The following is a 19,883-nucleotide window of genomic DNA, read 5'->3' on the forward strand; positions in this document are numbered from 1 at the left end:
GTGAAGCTTTTTATGTTGTTAAAACAATCGCACTGCTCCAAAAATATATATCACAATTGACAGGTGCTCGTTTCTTCATTTATAAATGATAACATCGATGCAATGATTACGTATTTATAAAATTCAAATGCTATTTATTCACCTTTCTATAATCAATGCGAGAGGAGATTGTAAGCTGCTGCTAACAACACTAATGGCCGTCATGAACAGCGCAAAGGTAAAACTAACGTGTCTTCCGTCTCTCTTGGATGTGTGTTACAATTGCCGACAGTATTCAGTACAGTAACATGCTGTACAGGTTTGTATCCGAGGAGCAATAGGCTACACTATATAGCCTAGGTGTCTAGGTTTGTGTAAGTACGATGTTCGAAAACAAAAACGAAAAAATATTTCAAAAATATGATGTTCGCACAACAATGTCGGTTAACGACGAATTTCTCAGAAAGTAACCCTGTCGTTAAGTGGCGCATGACTATATATATATATATATATATATATATATATATATATATATATATATATATATATATATATATATATATATATATATATATATATATATATATATATATATATATATATATATATATATATATACACAAATAAATGCACAAATTGACTTTATTGATGTGCTGAACATTTGCTTCCATGCAATGGTAATGTTATGTGATCCCATTATTATTAACATGAAGGCACAAGAAGATATTTTATAGGCATTTTAATGACATCAAAACCATTTGGAAAATGTCGAACGACCAAGTTATATCCAGACAATTTCTCAAGTCAGCATACAAGGCCGGGGGTCTGGGGGCCACCAAGTGGTTGGAGGTCCTCAGAAATAAGGATCAAACAGTTTTTGGCAATACAATTCTGAAGCGAGACTAATGTAAATTTTCCTGAAAAAACAAATTCACGTACCATTTGCACATTTTTTCAGGTGACTATGTGGCAGAATGGAGGTGTACACATGTTTATATAAAGAAAGAATATTTAATCAGTTTTGCTGTTTTTTGTTAGACTCCCATGTAGTTTATTTTCTGCTTTCAGTGGAGTTGCTTTCACTGTTGGAATAAATAGAATGGCTCTGTTTTCTAGGTGGGACAAGTTTACCTTCAAAATTGATGAGTGTCCAATAAAACTTTAAATTGGATTCGATTTTTTTTTCTTTTTGATTACCATAATGAAGACTCACCCTAACTCATCTGAAGAAGACTCACCTGAAGCATTAGATTTGGGGCCAGATTAACACAACCAGTGCAACCCTAAAGAGTGTGGGGAATTTGAACCTGCAATCAATTATTTTACACTGGCTGAAACAGCCCCATGACATGTCCTTTCTGCGATACTAGATTTCTTCACCATGGACATATTTAATAAATCAGTGCTTCTTTCAACACACATTACACTGCAATCACTTATGGGATGTGCACACCAACAGCAGAGCTGTTTATGACAGATTATTATGTGAGGTTTTACAAAAAAGGATTCCAACAAATGTCACTGTCAAAATAGGATTGCCATTGGAATGTGTGTGCATGTATTGTAATGAAGTGAATGCATCAGATTGTTTATTTTTTTGATGTCATAACATGGTTTTCAGAATTTGAGTCAGTTTTAAATACATCTCCGAGATAAATCCAAATTTCTGTAGTCACATGGAATGTTTACCACTTCACTGCAAAGTCTCATGGAAATTCTGTGAGACATGGTAGGTTAGCGTTAAAAACTTGCCAAAAGCTGGTTATGTGATATATTTAAAGTTTTGTGATAGATAAATGTAATAGGGTTACATGATATATTTTAAGTTATGTGATAGATAAATGTAATAGGGTTATGTGATATACTTGATGCACAAAAAAGAAAAAAAATTGTGCATTAAATAAATTAAAAAACACGTTTTATCCAGGGCTCAAGTCAAAGTCAATATACAATTTTGTTACAAATACCTTGATTGTTTAAAATAAAAAAACACAACAAATAAATGTAAAAACAGAATGAACACATGCTCACACGTGCACACAAACACCTTCCAATCAAATCATCCATTGATCTTGATCTTCTGCCCCTTCCATTTCCACCTATAAAATGAGACAAATTCAAATGTCAAAAAACGTGAAAGAAATTGGATAAAAGGTAATTTTAAATTCATACAATTCCATTTTAATAGGTTGCATGCAGACTCATTCTGCTCTTTCAAATACCATGATACATTCCATGAGTTTTGCATATGTTTCACAAAATGGTTCATATTAAAATGAAATGGGGCATTTTAGATCTCCAGATAATTTTTTTTTTAATGTTTAACATGATTCAAATTGGAAACATTTTTATGACTAGTAACTTTTTATTTATGATTTATAAAGTTTGAGACAAATGGAAGAGAAGTAACTGGATAAAAAGACAACATACTGACAGTGGGTCCACAGTTGCACACAAGTAAGGAACAACAGCAAAAGGAAAAAAAAAGAGGAGAGAGGAGGGTAGGAAACACAAGTAACCCACAAGTGAGAAGGTTGGGTTAAGCACAGAGTTATTGGATGCAGGAAAGATTGTGGGTAAAGATAGGGGCTGATAGGAGATGGCAATGCACTGCCCAAGACCTGGAGGGATGAGAGTGAGTGAACAACCTCAGTAAGTGGCTCCGCAATGGAGCAATGGATTTGGAGGAAGTGTGGGGGGGGGGGGCGGAGGGTTGAAAAATCTGGCATTTTCAGACAGCTTGGATTTTGGGAGTTTATTTCAGAGTGCAGGTGACTGGAGAAATGCCTGGAAGACTTCGTGCCCTGGAGGAGTTGGAGAGGGTCAAAGGGCTGAGAGAGCAGACCGAGCAAAAAAAGAGAACTAGGATAGAGGAGAGGCAGTTAAATAAATAGCAAAGAATGTTCATACAAAAATTGCACTTTCAATAAGGTGAAAATAAAAATATAAAAGCAGAACAACATTTTCTCAGAAAAGCCATTCATGATAAAAAGATAGCCAATCTTTTTTCCTTCTTACGTTTGCAGGTGATATATTTCAGGAAATAAGAAATAATGTGAAAGACTAAAAGGAAAGGTGTTGGGTGTGCCCCGGTTAGAATAGTGTGTGCGTGTGTGTGTGCCCAGGTTAGAATAGGTGTGTGTGTGCCCCGGTTAGAATAGGTACACCGTATCCCTGCGTGCCGTAAGAGGCGACTAAAAGGGTTGGCGTCAGGAAGGGCATCTGGCCATAAAAACATCGCCTCAAAAGGAAACCATGATGAGTACAACTGATGGGCAGAGTACAGCCTGAAGTACCCCGTGGGGGTCCTCACCCCCTCTCATTAAAACTCAAGGTGGGGAACCCGATCGAAGCAAGGGAGGAAATTTTTCCATTTATGATGACCAATCGTCTGATGCCCCACGTTTCTGAGGTTTGGTTCATGGAATGTCGGGACAATGACAGGGAGATCTGGAGAAGTGGTTGAAACATTGGTCAGAAGAAGAGTGGACATATGTTGTGTGCAGGAGACATGATGGAAAGGAAGTGGTGTGAGAATGGTGAAGGGTAGGCAGGGGCAGATGTCTAAGTTTATGTGGCAAGGGTGCCCGGAAGGCATGCATGATGTTGGTGTCATGTTTTCTGAGGAGTTTGTAGACAGTGTAGTGAGTGTGACAAGAGTGAGTGAAAGGTTGATGATGGTGAGAATCGTGATCAGAAAGCTCTTGGTGAACGTCATCTCGGGATATGCCCCGCAGGTAAGTCGAAGCGATGAAGAGAAGAACATGTTCTGGTGTGCGATAGAGAAGTTGATGGAAAATGTGAAAGATGATGAAATAGTTGTGGTAGGAGGAGACTTGAATGGGAAGGAGTCCAGACGGTTTTGAGGGAGTCCATGGGGGTTATGGATATGGTGTGGGAAATGGAGAAGGTGAAAGGATCTTGGAGTTTGCTGATGGAGCTGATTTGTTGATTTGTAATACTCATTTCCAGAAAGCGGATAATAAGCTTATTACAAACACGTCAGGTGGGTCGACGACAACCATTGACTACCTGATGGTGTGTCGGCGAGATAGGGGAAACCTCTGGGACACAAAGGTGATCCCAGGGGAGGAGACTGTTTCACAGCACCACCTGGTTGTCTGCGATATAAGGGTGAAAGGTGCCAGGAGAATTCAGCGGGTGAAGTACCAACTGAGGATGAAGGTGTGGAGGTTGAAAGAGGTGACAGTGAAGGAAGCATTAAGAGAGAGGCTGAGTATGGTTGAGGATGATGTGGTTGAGCTTGAAAGTGGTTGGATGTCAATGAAAGATAGTCTATTGGGAGCCGTTGGTGAGGTATGTGGATGGACAAAAGGACCACCGAGGCACTCGGAAACATGGTGGTGGGGTGATGAAGTTGGAAAGACGATTGAAGAGAAGAGGAAGAAGTTCAAGGAATGGCAAAAGGTGAAGGGTACGGTGGAAGAAGAGGCAGCATATGAAAGTTATAAGGTAGCCAAGAAGGCTGCAAAGAAAGAGGTTGCAAAGGCGCAGCAGGCCCACAGGAAAATGTTCGGAGAACGCTTGGATTCGGAGGAGGGTAAGAGAGCGGTATTCAGGATTGCAAAGCAGATAGTGAGAGAGAGGTTTGATGTGACGGGGGTGAGTTGCTTGAAGGATGAAGTGGGACAAATCGTTGTGGACTCAGATGGAATTAAAAGGAACATGGAAGAGATATATGGAAAGGCTGTTGAATGGAGAAAATGAACGGGATAGCAACATCGAGAGTAACCCAGTTTTAGGACCAGCAGAGAAGATAACTGAGAAGGAAGTTGAGGAAGCTATAAGAGCAATGAAGAGTAGAAAAGCAGGAGGGCCGACGGGAGTTGTGGGAGATATGTTGAAGGCAGCGGGAAGTTGGGGTGTGAAGAGAACGACAGAGATCTGTAATCTGGTGGTGAAAGAAGGCCGCATTCCAGTGGATTGGGAACTGAGTACCCTCGTCCCTCTATACAAGGGGAAAGGTGACCCTCTGGACTGTGGCTCCTATAGAGCAATAAAGTTATTGGAGCATGGAAAGAAGGTATTGGAAAGGGTGTTGGAGAAGAGGATAAGGAAGAAAGTAAAGATTGACGAAATGCAGTTTGGATTTATGCCAGGAAGAGGAATGACAGATGCAATTTTTATTGTAAGGCAGTTGCAGAAGTACATGGAGAAGAGGAAGAAGTTGTTTTTTGGGTTTGTTGATCTGGAGAAAGCATTTCATATAATAGGGTTCCACGCAAAGTTATGACATGGGCATTGAGGAAGTTAGGAGTGGAGGAATGGTTGATCAGAGTAGTGATGGCAATGTACGAGAGAGCGCGCACAGCTGTAAGGACGAAGGATGGGAACAGTGGTGAGTTTGAGGTGAAGGTGGGAGTGCACCAGGGGTCGGTACTAAGTCCACTTCTATTTGTAGTTGTGATGGAGGTGCTGGCTCGGAGGGTAAAGGAGGGTTTACCGTGGGAGCTGCTGTATGCAGATGATCTGGTGTTGATTGCAGAGAGTATGGATGGACTGAAGGAGAAGATGAACAAGTGGAAGGAATGTATGGAGGCAAAAGGTTTGAAGGTGAATATCGGAAAGACGAAGGTGATGGCAAGTGGTAAAGCATGTGGTGAGGTGGAAAGGACTGGGAAGTGGCCATGTGCTGTGTGCAGGAAGGGTGTTGGAGTGAACTCCATTCAGTGTACAATGTGTGCTGAATGGGTTCATCGAAAATGTAGTGGTGTGAGAGGGTCATTAACCAGTGTGGCAGCTACATTCAAGTGTAAGGTGTGCATAGAGGGAGCTGCAGATGAAGAAATTGTTGAGTTGGATCTCGGAGATGGTGTGAAGCTGGAAGGTGTGAAAACATTTTGCTATCTCGGAGACATGCTGAATGGAGAAGGTGGATCAGACTCTTCGACGGTTGCTAGAGTGAGATGTGCATGGAAGAAGTTTCGGGAACTGAGTGGCGTGCTGACGAAGAGGGGAGTGTCGTTGAAGCTGAAGGGAAAGGTGTATGCTACATGTGTGAGGAGTACGATGATTTATGGGAGTGAGACATGGAACCTGAACATGGAGCAGCAACAAAGGCTGGAAAGGGTAGAAATGCCAATGGTTCGGTGGATGTGCGGAGTGTCGTTGAGAGAGAGGAAGACAAATGATGACTTGCGGAAGATGATGGGAATAGAGACTGTGATGGAGGTTGTGAAGAGAAACAGGTTGAGATGGTTGGGTCATGTGTTGAGGAAGGATCAAAGTGACTGGGTGAGAGGAGTGTTGGAAATGAGTGTAGTAGGAAGTAGAAGACGGGGAAGACCGAGAAAAATTTGGCTAGAGGTGGTGAAAGAAGAAATGTGGGCGAGGGGATTAAGAAGGGGAGATGCAAAAAAATAGGGTAAAGTGGAGAAGATTGTCATGGGGCCCGCAAGGCTATCCCACGCTTTAGCGGGGAAAATTGCCTTTAAATGCGTTTGTGTGTGTGTGTGTGTGTGTGTGTGTGTGTGTGTGTGTGTGTGTGTGTGTGTGTGTGTGTGTGTGTGTGTGTGTGTGTGTGTGTGTGTGTGTGTGTGTGTGTGTGTGTGTGTGTGTGTGTGTGTGTGTGTGTGTGTGTGTGTGTGTGTGTGTGTGTGTGTGTGTGGGGGGGGGATGTTACAAGATCATGATTAACAAAAAAAAAAATCCAGCAAAGACACAGTCTCTATTTTTGAAGTTACAATACAATGTTAACATACCTCATTTATTTCTCCTTCACCATGGGAATCTTCATAACCATTTACATCATCATCAATATCAGCTTCTTCTTCAGAGTCTTCTTCACTTTCTTCTTCCTCTTCCTCCTCTTCCTCAAAGTTCTATTATGTGAAAAATATAATTATTATTATATGAAGCATTAACTAAAGCAGTTGATAAAATATCATCAGTGAATCATATCTCTAAAGGTTAGACAATGGATAAAACCAAGAGGGCATTGACTGAGGTACATGATTTGATATTTGGTGTTTTGGGCATTAGAGAAAAAGAGATATATGGGATGGCAGCAAGGGTTCATATAAGGTGGGAGTGAGTCAGAGGTGGGTGCGTCAGATTGGAATCAAGGGTCAGGGAGCATATGGGGGTGAGAACTGTTTTTGAGAAGAAGGTCATGGTGGGTCCACATTGAATACTTGTTTCAGTGAATAGCCACTTCTTCAGTGGCTTTTTTCAACTCCTCAGGGTAGGAATCAGCAGAGCTTTATCGACGCTGGCTGCCTCACCTGCCACTTTCGAGCAATGCAAGCAGTTGTGCCTCTTAAAACCACTCAAAATGAAAGTCTATATGGTGGAACTTTCACCCTCACTGCACTCTCTATTTTTTTTTGTTTATTTTGTTAACATGATCCGAGCATCGTAGCGACACACATGGATATACAGAAGAACATATGAAATACAACACAAGGCTGTTAGGCGAGACGCACAGAGCCACTGAGCTTTTGGGAAGTGTCATCACTTTCTGAGGTACTCTGGGTACCAGCGACGCTAGAACAATGGTGCCGCTTTTCTTACTACACTTAGCAGGAGGAATTTCCTCCTCCCCATGGATGCCACCTGTCCCCATGGGGACAAGGGGATTGTCCATGGTCTTGACATTTTAAATGCTGAATGTCAAGGAAGCCGCATGTCCCATTTCTAAAGTCTTTGGTACGACTCGGCCACGGTTTTAACTGCCAACCTCCAAGACTTGGAGTGAATGCTTTAACCATCTCAAGTCTTTGAAAAGGCTCTTGGGCTTTTCTTTAATGACAGTGGTGTTAACTTGCACATTTTTATGGGTTTGGCTTTCAATGCAAACACTTACCAAACGCCTCATATTTTCCATTACAAACAGAGGAACATTACATGCCTTTTGGATTTGCATTGCACTGGAAGGTGTCACAGGTTCAGTACATACCATGATCTTTTCTTTGGTATTGCAGTCATAACCACAGTTGTATTTGTAAAGCCAAATGATGCACAATTATCTGCAAGGTGGGCACCAGCGTCAATCTTTCTTAGAATTGCTAATTTCCTTTCTTCCAATTCCACCCCGATCACTTCCTTGCGCACTTGTCTGCCTTTTAAAAGTGATAGTTATGGATTAATAGAGTAATGCACAAGAACGTTTAAATTTAGGAAATAAAATGCATTTTAACACTGCACTTCATCACAAACGTGACAGCATAGGAGAGACTGAGGGAAGCGACGCTCAGACGTAATCGTCCTGGATGCAAGATGAGTGATGCTGTGGTGTTCTATCGCGAGATGAGCGCTTATTTCAAATTCCACGATCAACATTTTTGAGTAAAAAGTTAATGAGGTCGTGTTTTGACTGTTGTTGAAAACAGTTGACTGATGTTAAGCAAAAGTTTGTAATGTCAGCTTTTGAGGGAGTAAATCAAATTTTTGGGGTTTTACAATTTTAACCCCAATCCGTAATATAACAAGTTTTACAAGTTCTACAATTTTAGCACACGCAAGGGTGAAAGTTCATAAAGCGGAGGTTCGTACATCACTAGATTACTGTAATAGTTTTTTTTGTTTTTTTATTGCCATTTCTTAACTTGGAGTCAATATTTATGACCACCACCACCCAGACTTCAAGTTGATGAATGTAGATGGTGCAACATAATAATTGAAAATGCTCAATTAGTAACAGACTCAGGGATGAGCCAAATAATTTGGCAGACTGGATGAATAGATAGATTTTGGAGTGGATAAATCGAGGAGGGAGTGGATAAGAAGGCATGTGGGAGTATATGATTGGGGAGAGGGGGGAAGTCAGTGAAGGCATAGGGGAGTAGGTTTGCAACCATCAACTGCAATTGGCCGTCTAGTATATGACTAATACATGCATGCGTCTTCAATTAAATGAAACACTGCATTTTTAAAAAACGCTGAAAAAATAAAAATGAAAAAAAATTTGAAAGCATTCACTCTAAAATTTTCATTTGCTCATGAAAAGTAAATATTGCAATGACATAGCTCAAGTTTCAGACAGCATGCACCTTCAAGGATCTGTCTCATGTGCATAATGCCACTCCGACCTTATGACAAAAAGGTATGGCTGGCATCATGCAATGTTAAAGAACACATTTTGCTACGATGAAATAGTATCTGCCTGGCAAAGAAGCAATCGGCACGTTTCACGGCCATCGCTTGGTTGTGTTTATTTTGAGGAGGATGCTCCTCCCATGGGGAAGGAGTAAACTCGGTTAGCATGGATATGTCAAAATGCAAAACTGGGAGAGAATTGGCATACTTTTCTCAGACTTACTCAGCTTCGTCAAGAATAGTCAATTACCAGCCAAGTAAAAATGTGTTTTGATGTTATGATCAACACAAAGCAATAATACAAGTATTGTTATATGTACTGTGTGATCCAATAATGATTTGTTTATTTTGCATGAACTTCACTGAAAACTCATAAATGAAGGTGCACATCACCCTCTTCTAGGCTTCGATAGGCAAGGAAAGAAGAACGAGAAATAAACTTTATCTCATAAAATAAGAGACTGCAGCAGGTACATAATACAAGATGAAACGGAATAATTTATTTTTTCAACCACCATGACATAACATTCTCACTCGGTCGACTTGATGATCAAGGGCGGATGACACACTTGATACTCATTACTCTTGCAAAGTAAAGATGAGGCACAAGTGCAGCAAATTAATCAGGCGTCCTGTACAGTGTACATGGCAGGAACAACAAAAGCTTTGGGGGTTGATATTTTTTACAACACTTTGATCAAACATGCCAGACTCCTCTTTTCTTCTCTCAATTCCAGCAATTTTCATACATCCAATCAATAACTCATGGAAGTTGAAAAAATTATATATATATATATATATATATATATATATATATATATATATATATATATATATATATATATATATATACCAGAAGGGCACTCGGTAGAGCGCATACCTCCGCCATGCAATGTCTGATCCACGAGAACACAACAGACCCAATACATTTTTGAAATATCATGCTATATATTTAATCGTTTTTGGCCCTATCTCTCAATGGTAGAACGCATTATTGGGCATCCTCCATCGTGCAAGGTCTTTCCTTGGCACACCTGAGCTCCTGACCATGTACATAGCTTTCATCTGCCACCTGATAGAGAGAGTACTGCTCTCCCCTCTTGGCTGATGCTCCCACCTCTCACCTTTCTCGGCTTTCTGCTGTGGAAATCAAGGCATTTAAGATCATTGGCATCTCCCGGGATGAGGCTGAGTCTTTGGGTCTTTCACTTTCTCACCACAGGCAGGTCGGTGATCTTTCTGTCTTCTACCGTCTCCTCTCCCCCACCCCACCCCCCCACACTCTGTCTGCTATGTGTCCCGCCCATATTTCCGCAGGGCACTCAAGGTCCACCAGCAACCCTCTTCTGGTAAAACTACCAAAATCAAGAAACACTGGTTAACTTCATTCTTTCATCCCTCTTTTTTTTCCGCCTTTGGAGAAAACTGCCACACTCTTCAATCGCACTCTTCCCTTCAGGTCTTCAAAACAGCTGTTCACCACCATCTCTTATCTTCCCCCATCAAAAACCATGATCTTTTCTACCCCCGTTAATCCACCCCAAACTCATCTCTCTCAAATTCCCTGCTATTTTTCCTGAAAGTCCCTGTAGTGTCCATCTTGTTTACCCCATGTACCCCACCACATCCTGCTCCCTTCCACAGATCTCCTCGTGTCTATTCCCCACTGTTTTCTGCTTCCCTCTCCCATCCCTCCTGTCTCCAGCTACCCTTGTTATACGTTCTGTGTGTTAACTCTTATACGAGCCTTGACATTGTATATATAAAAAAAAAAAAAGGCTGAAGAATCACATAAAAAATTAAATAATTATCGTATCCAGATCCAGATTCAGATCTTCACCAAAACTGAATCAATTCTTCCTTGTCATACACCCAACGTGTCCACCAAGTTTCACCCGAATCTGTCCACAACTTTTTGAGATATCGTGCTATATATCATTTTTGACCCCTTCTCTCATTGTGAAAAATCACTGAAAATAATTCAAGTAGCCGGATCCGGATCTTCACCAGAATCTAATCAGTTCGTCTTCGTCACTCACCCAACCTACCCACCAAATTTCATCCTAATCTATCGATAACTTCTTGAGATATCCTGCACACAGCCAAACAGGCAAACAGACGGACAGGGATCAAAACACAACCTCCTTCCACCTTCGGTGAGGGAGGTAAATATTATTCCTCCAGAGAGTAGGCAGAGGTTTATCAAGCTACCAAGGAACTTTTTCGCATGCGTGACTCAGAAGTCGAAGAGTAAACTTGATAAAACTGTATGAAAAAAAAAAGTTGAAAGTACAACTATAGCATGAGGAAAATCGGATGTATTTGCACGATTACAAAGCAACTCGAGAACTTTCCGAAACATTCATTCACAAAAAAATAAATACAAGCCTCCGCTAGATTTGCTCAAAGTTGTCTTGCGACTTGGAAATCAATCAGTTTTGTGTGGCACATGGGCACACAAAAAGCTGCACTCATCAGATGACATTTATAAACTTTGATCGCAAATAAACTTTCATCATGTAGACAAAGTATCGCTTTACCCAGTTAAGACATATGAAAACCCACCATCAAAACTCCCCTCGAATAATGGGGACTATTAAACATGAATGTGATCAAGTATGAGGGGCTTCCCATTGCACCTCATTGGTCATACCTCAGATGCTGTTTTTCCAATCGGAAGCAGGTTATTATCCTTTTCTGCAATGCTTTGAAGCTGTAGAAAGAGAACAACAAAAACATTTCAATGTTTACCCATGGATTGTAACATTGTTATTGGTTCACATAATGCTGATGTTGTAGACCAATCACAAAACAACCCTTTGAGCAAACGGAAGAGGCAAGCATGCAGAAATAACCTAGCTTTGCAAAAGTTTCTCACATGACCATGCCAGTCTCAATCAAGGGAAGATTTATTTTTAAAAAGCCTTGACTGTTAAAATTAACCAAGAAAAACATGGTTCAGTCCACAACTCAGTGGTTTAGTGTTCATTGACCCGAAAAAGAGGGTGTGAAGACAATCTTTGCACTTGTAAAACACGTCTGCATTTGATGACATTTTCGAAGGCTCACATCTTGTCAATAGTTGAGTATATTGTTACGGACCAGGGTTTGAGTTTCGCCACGAGGGGAAGCACACGAGTTCCTCTCGAACAGCCGGTCCTGAGGCCACCAGCCGCGAATAACCCTCTGGTCCGGCAGGTTGCTAGTCAACAACAAATGCTGATTGGTAGCGCCAACCCCGTCAGGATTCTCACTACTCCGTGCGTTACTCTTCTGGTGGATTGGCAATATCAAGGGGGACTCGTACCCTTGATATGCACTTGCCTTATCTTATTTAACTCAGGTGCAGCCGAGCGGAGCTGCCAACTACGTATTGACTAACATGTAGAGACAATCGGTGGGGTGAAACTACCCAGCTAACAAACATGCGGACCATGCTGGAACAATGGAGGAAAGGACGCGACCACCTGGTTGAATTTCTATCAACATAGAGTTTATTTATAAAGAAAACATGAGGAAAAGTATTTGTCACAGTGGAGACAAGGGTTTATTTACAAAGAATATATGTACAGCAGGGTCATGCAATTTTCATGTGGTGTGGCAAAAGACATACAGGGATAGAATCAAGGCAAGAGACAAAGATCAAAACGACACTGATACGACATAGCTTAGATACTCATAATTACACCAACAATGCAGGTGCCATTAGGATCATTCTGCGAAAGGGTAGAATATCAAGAGAGATGGAGCAGTACGAGGTGGTTGCGACCTCTACAGTTCACCGAGTGGGGCTGACGAGCCCGTGCTGCCCATTCGCTGAGGGAGGGGTAAAAAGGAGGAATACTGGTTGTTGTCTAAGGTGCGTATTGAAGAGGTGCGGGTGGTGGTGTGGGTGAGGTGCAGGTGAGGAAACTGGAAAGAGGTGCGTATCAGTGAGGTCGCACGGAAAAGAATAGTTCTCGTGACGCCTTCACTGAGTTCCTTTTGCGTCCAAAGGAAATGTTGAATTTGTTCGGTGATAAATTAACTTAATGTGTGAGGGGTTAATTGGCCTAACCTTAAGGAACGTGATCTGCACAGTGCCCGAATCGCTTGCTTGCCCAACGCTCCGTCCCGCAAGCGCCGTTCCACCAGGTCCGACCCGCCTTTTGCAGTGTACCGCCAACCAAGTCAAAAGCTCTTCTCATGTCAGGAATAGATAACTGCTTAAATAGCTGCTTTGTGGGGGTGGAGCTTTGGTGCGGATCATGAATCGCTAGGCATGGTGACTGGGATTTGAGGTGCGCCCATTGGTACACACCCACATCCTCTTGAGCCGGCACCGCCCACACGAGTTCACAGTCATGAGATAGCTCACATTACCTCCAGGATGACCCACACAGCAGAGCTGCATTCAACATGGAACTGTCGCTTTTGGCTGTGCTTTCGGAGCTTGAACGTGTGCTCAAAGCCTAATTGGTATTTATAAGGTGCTAATGGGCAATTACCACACATTTGTGATTCATCCTATTGACGTCTGAACGTCCAGGCCTGAAGTGCCTGCCGCCAGTGCATTGTGCCATTGCTCACACTGCTCCGAAGGCAGAGGTGGGCATCTGTTGTGATTGTGGTCGAAACGGCATGGCGGGCGAGCTGTGTTTGAGGCGGAGGAGTGGTCCGTACTGTGGATGAGCCGTCATGGTTATAACGCAATGTGGAATGTGTATAGCAAGCTTGGATAATGCTCAAATAATGTGGAGTGATAATAAAGCTGTCTTAATGTAGTGTGATCATTGTAGCGTTTGTAAGAGTGTGATGGAGGTTAAAATACTGTCGAGGACCCGGCGTCGCAGGGGAACCACGAGGGTGGGCTGTCTCGGGGTCCTCTCCGGACTCACAGGGCATCGCAAACAAATGACTTCGTACCACCATGGGTCACTATGAATCGACCACGAAAGCCAAAATCTTGACTATGTGACTTTGGGTGTTCCATCTAACAACCGTTTACCTAAGGACATGTGATCTCCTTAACGGGGATCACACCCTCGGTACGTACTTGCATTAGTCAGATTACCAAACGGGTCAGGTGCAGCCAAGTACATACAAGCTATTCAACAGATTTGTGGGGAATAACGTCATGGCTAAGCTAGGGTGAGAGCCATGCTGGACCAATGGAGGAAAAGACAAAAACGAGCTGGGAACATTTCTAACAACACATTTATTTAAAACAGGATGAAAGGAAAGTTATGTGGCATGGTAAATGGATTTATTGTGAATAAACAGCAGAGAAAGCAAGGAATTTGTGGGATGCGGCAAAAGGAAAAAATATTCCAAAAGAAGACACAATGCAGAGTTATCCCGATAGTTATTATAGTCTTAACTTATGCTACGACAGGCAACACACACACACACACACACACACACACACACACACACACACACACACACACACACACACACACACACACACACACACACACACACACACACACACACACACACACACACACACACACACACACACACACACACACACACACACACACACAGTTGAGGATTAATGACTTCTCAAGACCTGGTATGGCCAGCAGACCAGCACAGCCCAGAACACTTAGGAAAGGGGAGAAGGGAGAAATACTGAGTGTGTCTCAGGTGCGTGTTTGAGAGGTGCAAGTGTAATGTGGCGTGGGATGCGGTGTAGTGTAAGGGGAAAATGTGAGGTGCAGGTCAGTTCAGATCACTTTGGTGTTGCTCTGAAAAGAACAGTTGGTTGGGCTTGCCCATGTTGATTGCTCTTTTGCGTCCACAGTAGGTGAGAGATAGATGGTAGACGAAAGATGTGTGAGAGAAAAGACCCTATCGTAATCATGTGAGAGTATATACATGCAAGTGTCATTTTAATGAAATGAGTGATGTTGAAATGGAGCAATTATGGCTTGCAGCAGCAATGCATGACCCCACGCTCGGTGCCTCTCGTTCGGTGCCAATGCTTGTCCTCCTTTCGCCGCCTGTCTCCACAGCAAGGTCCGATGTCTGGCGAGGTCTGTCAAGTTCTGCTCCCGGCTCGTTCCGTCGTCTTCTGTTCCCGGCGATCTGCCTAGAATGAGCCACGTTCGTTCTTTTTATGAACCCCAGACGAGGGGAGAAGCCAAAAATCGGATAAAACTGGGCTCTTAGCGAAATTAAGCTTCCCCATTGGTCCACAGCGGTCATAGCTCTCCGGCCCTGAACGTGTGCTGGCCTACATTCAAGCATGGGATTTTAGGGAAATTCCCACACTACCCCTAGGTCCTTAAACGAGCTCCAGCACACTTTTGCGCTTCGAGTTATGCCCCAAAATAACCCCACCTATGTCTCCTCCGTGTCCATCGATGCGATGGTGAGTTTGATGACCATGTGGTAGTTGAAGAGTAGTGGGACATGTTGTGGTGTTTGTAGTGAATGAGGATTGTAACGTGGATTTGCGGGGACGAGGTTGAAGTTTCTTGTAATGAAATTGTGAATAAAGGTCATGTTTGTAATGGAAAATGTAAGCGTGGGTTGTTGCGGGGATTTTTATTAGTTGTATGAAGTGGTTGTGGTGAGCATGGAAATGTTTATTGAGAGGCATGAAGGTCTGAGGCAAAATGACAGTTGAGAATTGGCACGCAGTTTTGAATGGAAAATTGGCATGCAAATGCAGTGGAGGCACTCGCAGCGCGAACGCACCTGAGGCGATCGCAGCAGGAACACACTGGAGGTGCTCATATCACGTCTGCTTAGTTTCTATTGATTGGTGTGAGTGCTTGCTTGCATGTTTCGTGGGAGCAAAAGATATGTGGCAAAGAGTGAAAGAACTGCAAGGGTTAAAGGTTAAAGAGGTCGAACTGAAAGAGTCCCACGCAATGCATCTTTCCCCTTTACCCACTAGACATATGGAAGGGACCAATATACATACCATTGAAATAACTGCTTTGGGATCGCTGTATGTTGTGTGCCATTGCCTTGGAGGCATGCAGTTTTACAGAACCACAACAGTACTATGGTAGTTTGATTCTGGCACACAATTCAAACTGGGTTTTGGTGCGCATACGCAAAGTATCTGCGCACAGCATGCATTTGGTTGTGTGAAAGATATTCGTGTGCAGGGAAGAAGATGGGAAGGAATGGGGAAAATAAAACCTACCTAATCCTTCGACGCATATTGACCCATAATCATTATCTCATGAACTGCTATATGTTGTGTGCCATTGCCTTGGTTCTCAGAACCGTCACAATATCAAGCTGGAATCTTGCGAATATGTGGTAATATTGACCAAATCTTTAAGAGATCGGCAGTCTGGGAGGTCAGCAGTTTGATTACAACCACAGCCTAGTAATATCAAAGACTAAAAATGGTCCGGGGCTATTTCTCACTTGTCGCTCAGTATTTAGTTGATGTTGCATGGTCAGACAGGGTAGGCTGGCATCCCTTTGGGAATGAGTTTTCTCACTAAAACTGAATTCTCACTGGAGAGAGAGTAAAGAACTGGTGTGAAATGGAAATGGGTGCCGGCTGGCGGAACCCGGGGTCCTCGGGGGGCGGGGGGGGTGGGGGTGGGGGACAATGATGACGAAGACAGGGTCTTTGGTAGAGAGTGGACAGTGACCTCAAAATCGTGGTGGTCCTTTGGAGGGAGGACGATGACTACGTCATGCTCAGGAGGAGGAGAAGGATGTTGGCAGGACGATAATGGGCAGACAAAATGTGAAATCGAAGTAAGTGATGGAGAAAAATGTGAGAGAAGTGGACATGTAGAGAGGTTGCTCAGAACACAAGGCAGTGGTGGTATATGAGGGTGTGTTGAAAAGTCATGCTCCTATTCTTTTTCTCCATAAAAAGGTGAAGATATTCAAATTAAACAAAGACAGATATTAACATCAATATTTATTCTCCCATGGTGCACATTTATTTCTCAACATAATCACCACTGTGTTCCACACATTTCTGCCAACGTTCAAGTAGTTTTGTGATGTCACCCGACAGAACTGCCTCCTCCTGATTTAACTAGCACTTCACAGAAGTGAAGAAATCATTATCGAAAGACAAACGTTATCTACGAAGGTGTTATTTAAGTTTGGGGAAGGGATGAAAATCTGATGGAGCTAAGTCGGGTGTGGTGATCCTTTGTGGCAGCACTCCATGGACCATGTCTTACTCTCATGATCATAATGGTGCACCTAACTCTCATCTCCAGCACTGACAACAGCATGCTGCCATCTGCGAACTTGACTAATATAGCACTGAATCATCTTGTGTCAGATCATGAAACCTTGCACCCATTGGTGGGAAAAACTAATGCGTGGAGTGCACTTTGTTTCAGTTGAATACCTTGACCTGGCTTGGAGCCAATTTATCGGAGCCATTACTTTTCAACATGTACTTAAACATCAGGCAAAGGAGAGCAATAAAAAGATAGTGTATGAAAGAGTACTTTTGTCCCCTCACTTACCTTTTGAGAAAAAAAAGCACATCAATTAATTTATTAATAAACAAACATGTTCTCCCAATTACCCTGATTATTAGCCACCGCTGGACAGAGAGTCCGAAACTGGGGCTTATGGATTTGGTCCCGATTTTCGCGTCCGTGTGTGCGTCCGCAACCATATCTCAGAAATGTCCGTACCGATTTTATTTATTATTGGCACAAAGACAACACATGATGGAATACATATGCACGTAATTTTTTTTTCAAGATCAGATCTAAGATGGCCAACTGGCGGACATTTTAGTCGTAAAAAAAAAAGCCGATGTTGAACGTGTCCTCAACCATTTCTTGGACAAGCATTTACCAATGTTGTTCAAACGTGGCACACAGATAAGGAATGATGGCTTACATGTGCACGTCATTTTTTTTGAGATCAGATCCAAGATGGCCAATTGGTGGCAATTTGTTACATACATGTGTCCCCAACCATTTCTCAGACGTGCATGGTCCGATTTTGTTCAAACCTGGCAAATACACAGTATATGATGGCGTACACGTGCCCCTCACTTTATTTTGCGATCTGATCAAAGACAGCCGGCCGGTAGACTGGCGGCCATTTTAGTTGTACATAAATATGGGCTTGCCTTTTAATACCAAACAGAAAAATTAATAAGACGACGACGGGGGCTATGACATTTTTGGTTCGCGGGCGCCAGCAGTGACCACTATTTTTGTTGTGTCTGTCTGTCTGTTTGTGACCCTCTCCAGAGCATAGCTCCGTGACGTTTGATGCGATCTTGATGAAACTTGGACACAAGCGAGATATCATGGTCTCGTTGTGTCTTTTTGTATGAGGGGCGTCCCACGCTCCTTGTGGGTGGAGCCACACCCACTTGAACTTTTTATTTTTTTAATATTTTTTCTCGCAATTTCATTTCCTAGAAGCTGTGCGTAATGTCCATCAGTACAACATATAAAAAAATCCGATTTTATTTGGTCAATTTTGACGGAAGAGATAGGTTTTTACGGTAGGGCTTCTTCAAAAGCTTCCACTAAATCAATTGTACCTATCGTGGCATCGTTCAATAATTCCCGGGAACCATCGTCCCCTCCCGGCTAGTTTATTATTCAAATTTGAATCATAAACGTTACCAGTCAGGTACCAATGAACTCACGTACACTTACCAATACTTTGAGAACTAAAAGAAAAGGGCAATCTATTTATTAAGTATGCAGAAATGGCAACATTTTTTTTTAAACACTGCCCCCTCTGTCTCCCCAATAGGTTTCCCTCATTAATCATTCATCCTTGTGTACTTTACTCTGTAAATGAAGGTGAAGTATAGTATCGCCTGTGAAATGTTTCATCTTTCTCAGTTATGTTTTTTTTTACTCAATTTCATGACTCCTTTCTTTCCACGGGAGCGAATAATAAACAGATGGCTCAAGCTGTCCACAAAAAACAATGAATACAAGATGTGTGAGGAGGAGAGCCATACCCATAATGCATATTGCTGTTCTTGCTTCTTCAAATCACACTCACTTTCTGCAGGTAAATCTGATGTGAACCAAGGGCCTGTCACGGCGTGCGGCAACAAACATGGAAACAACGTCGACATATCTGAAGTGAGGGATGGAAGGGGTGAAGCAAAAATAAATAAATAAATAAATAAATAAATACAGTGCATTGTATATAAAAATGAGTTGTCCACAAAACATTGTACATTATTTTTGTATAAAGTTGTTTGAAGGAACGATTACATCAAGAGCAGTTGTTCCCCCCCACCCCACACATACAAAACAATGGAAAAACAAAGAAGATTAAACGTTACCGTTCCAACGACACGAGCACTCAACCGTTCCAACCTGCCATGGAACTTTTGTTCAATAGTTATTTTTAATTTTTTTTGGACTTTCTAAATTTTTTGGAAATCATTTTCAGACACAAATTTAAAAAAAATGTTCGAATCAGTGTTCTTACTTCGGTTAATTAGTAAAGAAGAATAAACATAACACGATAAAGAAAGGCACCAGTATAGCTAAACATTATATTGATGTACACCTCATTATTTTCAAGGGAATCTGCCATGGAGCTTTTGTTGAATAATAATTTCTATTTTTTTTGGAAATCATTTTCAGACACAAATTAAAAAAAATGTTCGAATCAGTGTTCTTACTTCGTTAAATTAGCAAAGAAGAATAAATATAACACGATAAAGAAAGGCACCAGTATAGCTAAACATTATATTGATGTACACCTCATTATTTTCAAGGGAATCTGCCATGGAGCTTTTGTTGAATAATAATTTCTATTTTTTTTGGAAATCATTTTCAGACACAAATTAAAAAAAATGTTCGAATCAGTGTTCTTACTTCGTTAAATTAGCAAAGAAGAATAAATATAACACGATAAAGAAAGGC

The 19,883-nt window shown here is 42.0% G+C and overlaps 1 protein-coding gene across 3 annotated transcripts; it reads right to left on the minus strand.

Annotated features, from left to right (window-relative positions):
• Window positions 1-703: 703 nt before the first annotated feature.
• Window positions 704-19,453, minus strand: ANAPC15 (anaphase promoting complex subunit 15). 3 transcript variants are annotated; one of them, XM_085896396.1, is made up of 5 exons: window positions 19,295-19,445; window positions 18,962-19,083; window positions 11,690-11,749; window positions 6,702-6,821; window positions 704-2,078 (listed from the first exon to the last, which is right to left on the minus strand). In XM_085896396.1, exons 2-5 carry the CDS (start codon window positions 19,079-19,081, stop codon window positions 2,034-2,036), a joined length of 345 nt encoding a protein of 114 aa, XP_085752522.1. In that variant the 5' UTR covers window positions 19,082-19,083; window positions 19,295-19,445; the 3' UTR covers window positions 704-2,033. The 3 variants fall into 3 exon arrangements, with proteins under 3 accessions (XP_085752522.1, XP_085752513.1, XP_085752505.1); XM_085896387.1 differs by lacking the exons at window positions 704-2,078; window positions 19,295-19,445 and adding exons at window positions 2,122-2,783; window positions 19,224-19,262; XM_085896379.1 differs by lacking the exon at window positions 704-2,078 and adding an exon at window positions 2,129-2,783 and having other exon boundaries at window positions 19,295-19,453.
• Window positions 19,454-19,883: the final 430 nt, after the last annotated feature.

The sequence above is a fragment of the Eptatretus burgeri genome, chromosome 1 (assembly GCF_056783735.1).
Source record: "Eptatretus burgeri isolate ZD-2024b chromosome 1, Ebu_testis_v1, whole genome shotgun sequence".
Taxonomy (NCBI): Eukaryota; Metazoa; Chordata; class Myxini; order Myxiniformes; family Myxinidae; genus Eptatretus; species Eptatretus burgeri.

Bases quoted from the DNA above. Each gene is read 5' to 3' on its own strand.
- ANAPC15 (XM_085896387.1), bottom strand. From the start codon at position 19,081: ATGTCGACGTTGTTTCCATGTTTGTTGCCGCACGCCGTGACAGGCCCT. The intron at 6,822-11,689 runs GTATGACCAATG...TTCACATAATAG, and splicing joins TTGGAAAAACAGCATCTGAG to AACTTTGAGGAAGAGGAGGA. The intron at 2,784-6,701 runs GTATGTTAACAT...CAACTCCTCCAG, and splicing joins GTGAAGGAGAAATAAATGAG to GGCACGAAGTCTTCCAGGCA.